The 2,677-nt window shown below is 40.6% G+C and overlaps 1 protein-coding gene across 1 annotated transcript in view; it reads right to left on the bottom strand.

Moving 5' to 3' along the window:
* The window catches only part of MRPS10 (mitochondrial ribosomal protein S10), an 8,295-nt gene extending 6,792 nt beyond the window's left edge, over window positions 1-1,503 (bottom strand). The window contains exons 1-2 of the mRNA XM_072409794.1: window positions 1,381-1,503; window positions 964-1,028 (exon numbers count right to left, since the gene is read on the bottom strand). Of these exons, the coding sequence (XP_072265895.1) occupies window positions 964-1,028; window positions 1,381-1,443 (128 nt within the window). The 5' untranslated portion in view covers window positions 1,444-1,503. The remainder of the gene's footprint in view (window positions 1-963; window positions 1,029-1,380) is intronic.
* Between the last annotated feature and the right edge of the window lie 1,174 nt (window positions 1,504-2,677).

Raw genomic sequence — 2,677 nt, 5'->3', positions numbered from 1 at the left:
GGCAGTTTGAGAAAAGGTTGTGGTCAAGGTTACGGATATCTCTCTGCCATTGACCAAGTCTGGTAATGTACAGTAATGTGCCAATGGCACACCCTCCAAAGGAAACCCATGCAAACACAAGGGGAACATACAAACTCCATGCAGATAGTTTCCTGGCTGAGATTCGAACCTGGGACCTAGCACTGCAAAGGCCAGAATGCTAACCTCTGAGCTATCGTGTTTCCTCTCTCTATATTCCTGTTCTAGTGACAACTTAAAATAATGCAATGACCCATCACTATCGTTCCCAGAATTCAGGATAATTCGAGAGAGACCTAATCTCCATAACAAGAACACAGAACAATAAAAACCTGATAGATATTCTTAATATTCACAACTTCAAATCTAACAATTTAGTAGTACTTTAAAATTGGCTGTTGACATTTAAGGTTTGCCATAGTGTGCAAACATGCTTAGCATTTATTATTATTCAGTATTTATATAGCGCCGACATATCACAGTGCTTTACAAAATGTCCATTGTCATATATCAGCCTGTCGGCAGTTTGCTTGCTAGGATGTCCCTCATCAATCCCATCACTGCCACTGACAACTCCACCCAGTCTTCAGCCATCTTCACTGGCTGGATGGGGATAGCGTAGCTTCCGCGCATGCACCTGGGAGCTACTTCATCTCGGCATAGAAGAAAAATGTCCTGACAAGCAGAAGGATCTCTGGCAGAAGAAACGTCATCAGGATTTTTTTTTGATAGTCCAATGATTATTACCAGAGGTTCAGCATCCCATAAAAAAACCAAAACTTCAACCAGCTTTATTGACACCAACACGTAACAATCTATGGTGTTGAATCCATAAGCAACATTCTCTTATGTATTTATATCCCTAAAAACTCTCCTCGTCTGTTCCTACATCCTAAAATGAATTCAAATTAAATCATTCTCCACCGACAATGACACAATACTTACGTTAAATGGCGATAAGCCTGCGTAATAACGCATGCACAAGAAGGGAGCGGTCTTGTTCTGAGTACCTGCAACAAAAGTGCTCACATAAGCAATGATTGTATATTCCCAATTCAATGTGTTAGATCTGCACCATTGTATTTATTGCTCATGCATTTTCCTCCATTATAAAGGAACTTATATGAAAAATCCAATGTAAATGCATTAATTACCCCCAAGCATGTAGTTGTTTTTTTTTAAATAAATAGAAAAGGTGTGCAAGCTCCAAGGTGACTACAATCTCTACACCACTGTTGTATTAGGAAAAGGTTAGACTGACACATACTATACATCATAAAAGGGACAATACCAAGACAGAACTCTAGAAGAAGCTGCTTGTACAAGCAATGATTATTGTCAGTGTCTGACCCATGCATTTACCTGACAGCGAGCCACATCCCGGACACTTCGGCTCAGAAGGGCAAATCCCCTACAAGCATTCATCTTTCCTCCTGTGCAGTGCTACACTGACTTCCGGCGCGCTTCACAACGTCACTACGCAGCTGTCACAGTTCGTGTCCAGGTAAGGCGGCGCGCAACTCGGACGTCAGAGGAACTAACTGAGGGCAGAGTGTGAGGGCGGCCATATTTGTTTTGGTCAAAAAAATCTAAATTTAAAGCGGAACTAAATTAAAAAAAAAAAAAAAACTACACTTACCTTTAACCTCCCTAGCTGTCTAATTCTGTTCTGTCAATTTTTTTGTCAAATAATTTACATTGTAGGTTTCTTAGGCATAACTCACCAAAATATACCCAAAAGTTAATAAGTTTAATTTTATTATTAACTTAAAAAAAAATCTTAAAAAAAAAATAGTTAAATTGTAATATAACTGTACAGTAGCATATAATATATATTTAAATATATTTATATTTATTAATATATATTATATGAAGATTTCTTTGTATTGGACTCAATACACCTATTTTGTATTGAATCCAATAGAAAATGATTTGAATTTTCCACCGTTCCACTGCGCATGAACTGGCACCCGCACCGACATCACCGGAAACCCCGGAGATCTCGGCTCTTCACTTTGCGCCTGGAGATCGGAGGAAGAAGACGTGTCCCCAGGACCTGAAGGACGATGGGGGACGACAACAGAGGAAGGTAAGTGGGGTTTTTCTTAGATTAAAGCAACCCTAAGTGTAAATCGGCATCTCTTTCCCCTGGGAGGAAAAATTCCCCTTCTGCGCATGTCCGATATAAGGGAATGCGCAGAAGGAGCAGCCAGAGCCTCCCGGCATGTGTAACGTTCATTCTCGATCACCTAGGCGGTCAGGAATTAAGGAGGCGGTGTTGCACTTAAAAAAACACAAACTAACCAAATTTTTACCTTACATTAATGGGTAATTGTCTACACTTTTATGTAAAATGAAAATTCTGAGTTTAGATACGCTTTAAATTTCAAGCCGAACTAAACTAAAAAACAAGAAAATACACTTACCTTCTGCAGGTCCCTTCATGGTGCTGGTCCTCTCCCTGATCCAGTCCCGCGTCGTCCTGGAATTCCTGTTTGTCCAAGCGCAGAGGAAGCACTGGGTCTTACTTATTCATCACCTATTCCCGCACTGTGCAGGTGTGAGATCTGGTGACGTAGCTGCTGTGAAGGGGAATAAAAACAGAGCCGATCTCACTGCACATGCATGAGCTTGGCATCTCTTTCCCCTAGGAGGAAAA

The sequence above is a fragment of the Pyxicephalus adspersus genome, chromosome 4 (genome assembly GCF_032062135.1).
Source record: "Pyxicephalus adspersus chromosome 4, UCB_Pads_2.0, whole genome shotgun sequence".
Lineage (NCBI taxonomy): Eukaryota > Metazoa > Chordata > Amphibia > Anura > Pyxicephalidae > Pyxicephalus > Pyxicephalus adspersus.
This window is presented reverse-complemented; position numbering and strand designations above follow the sequence as displayed.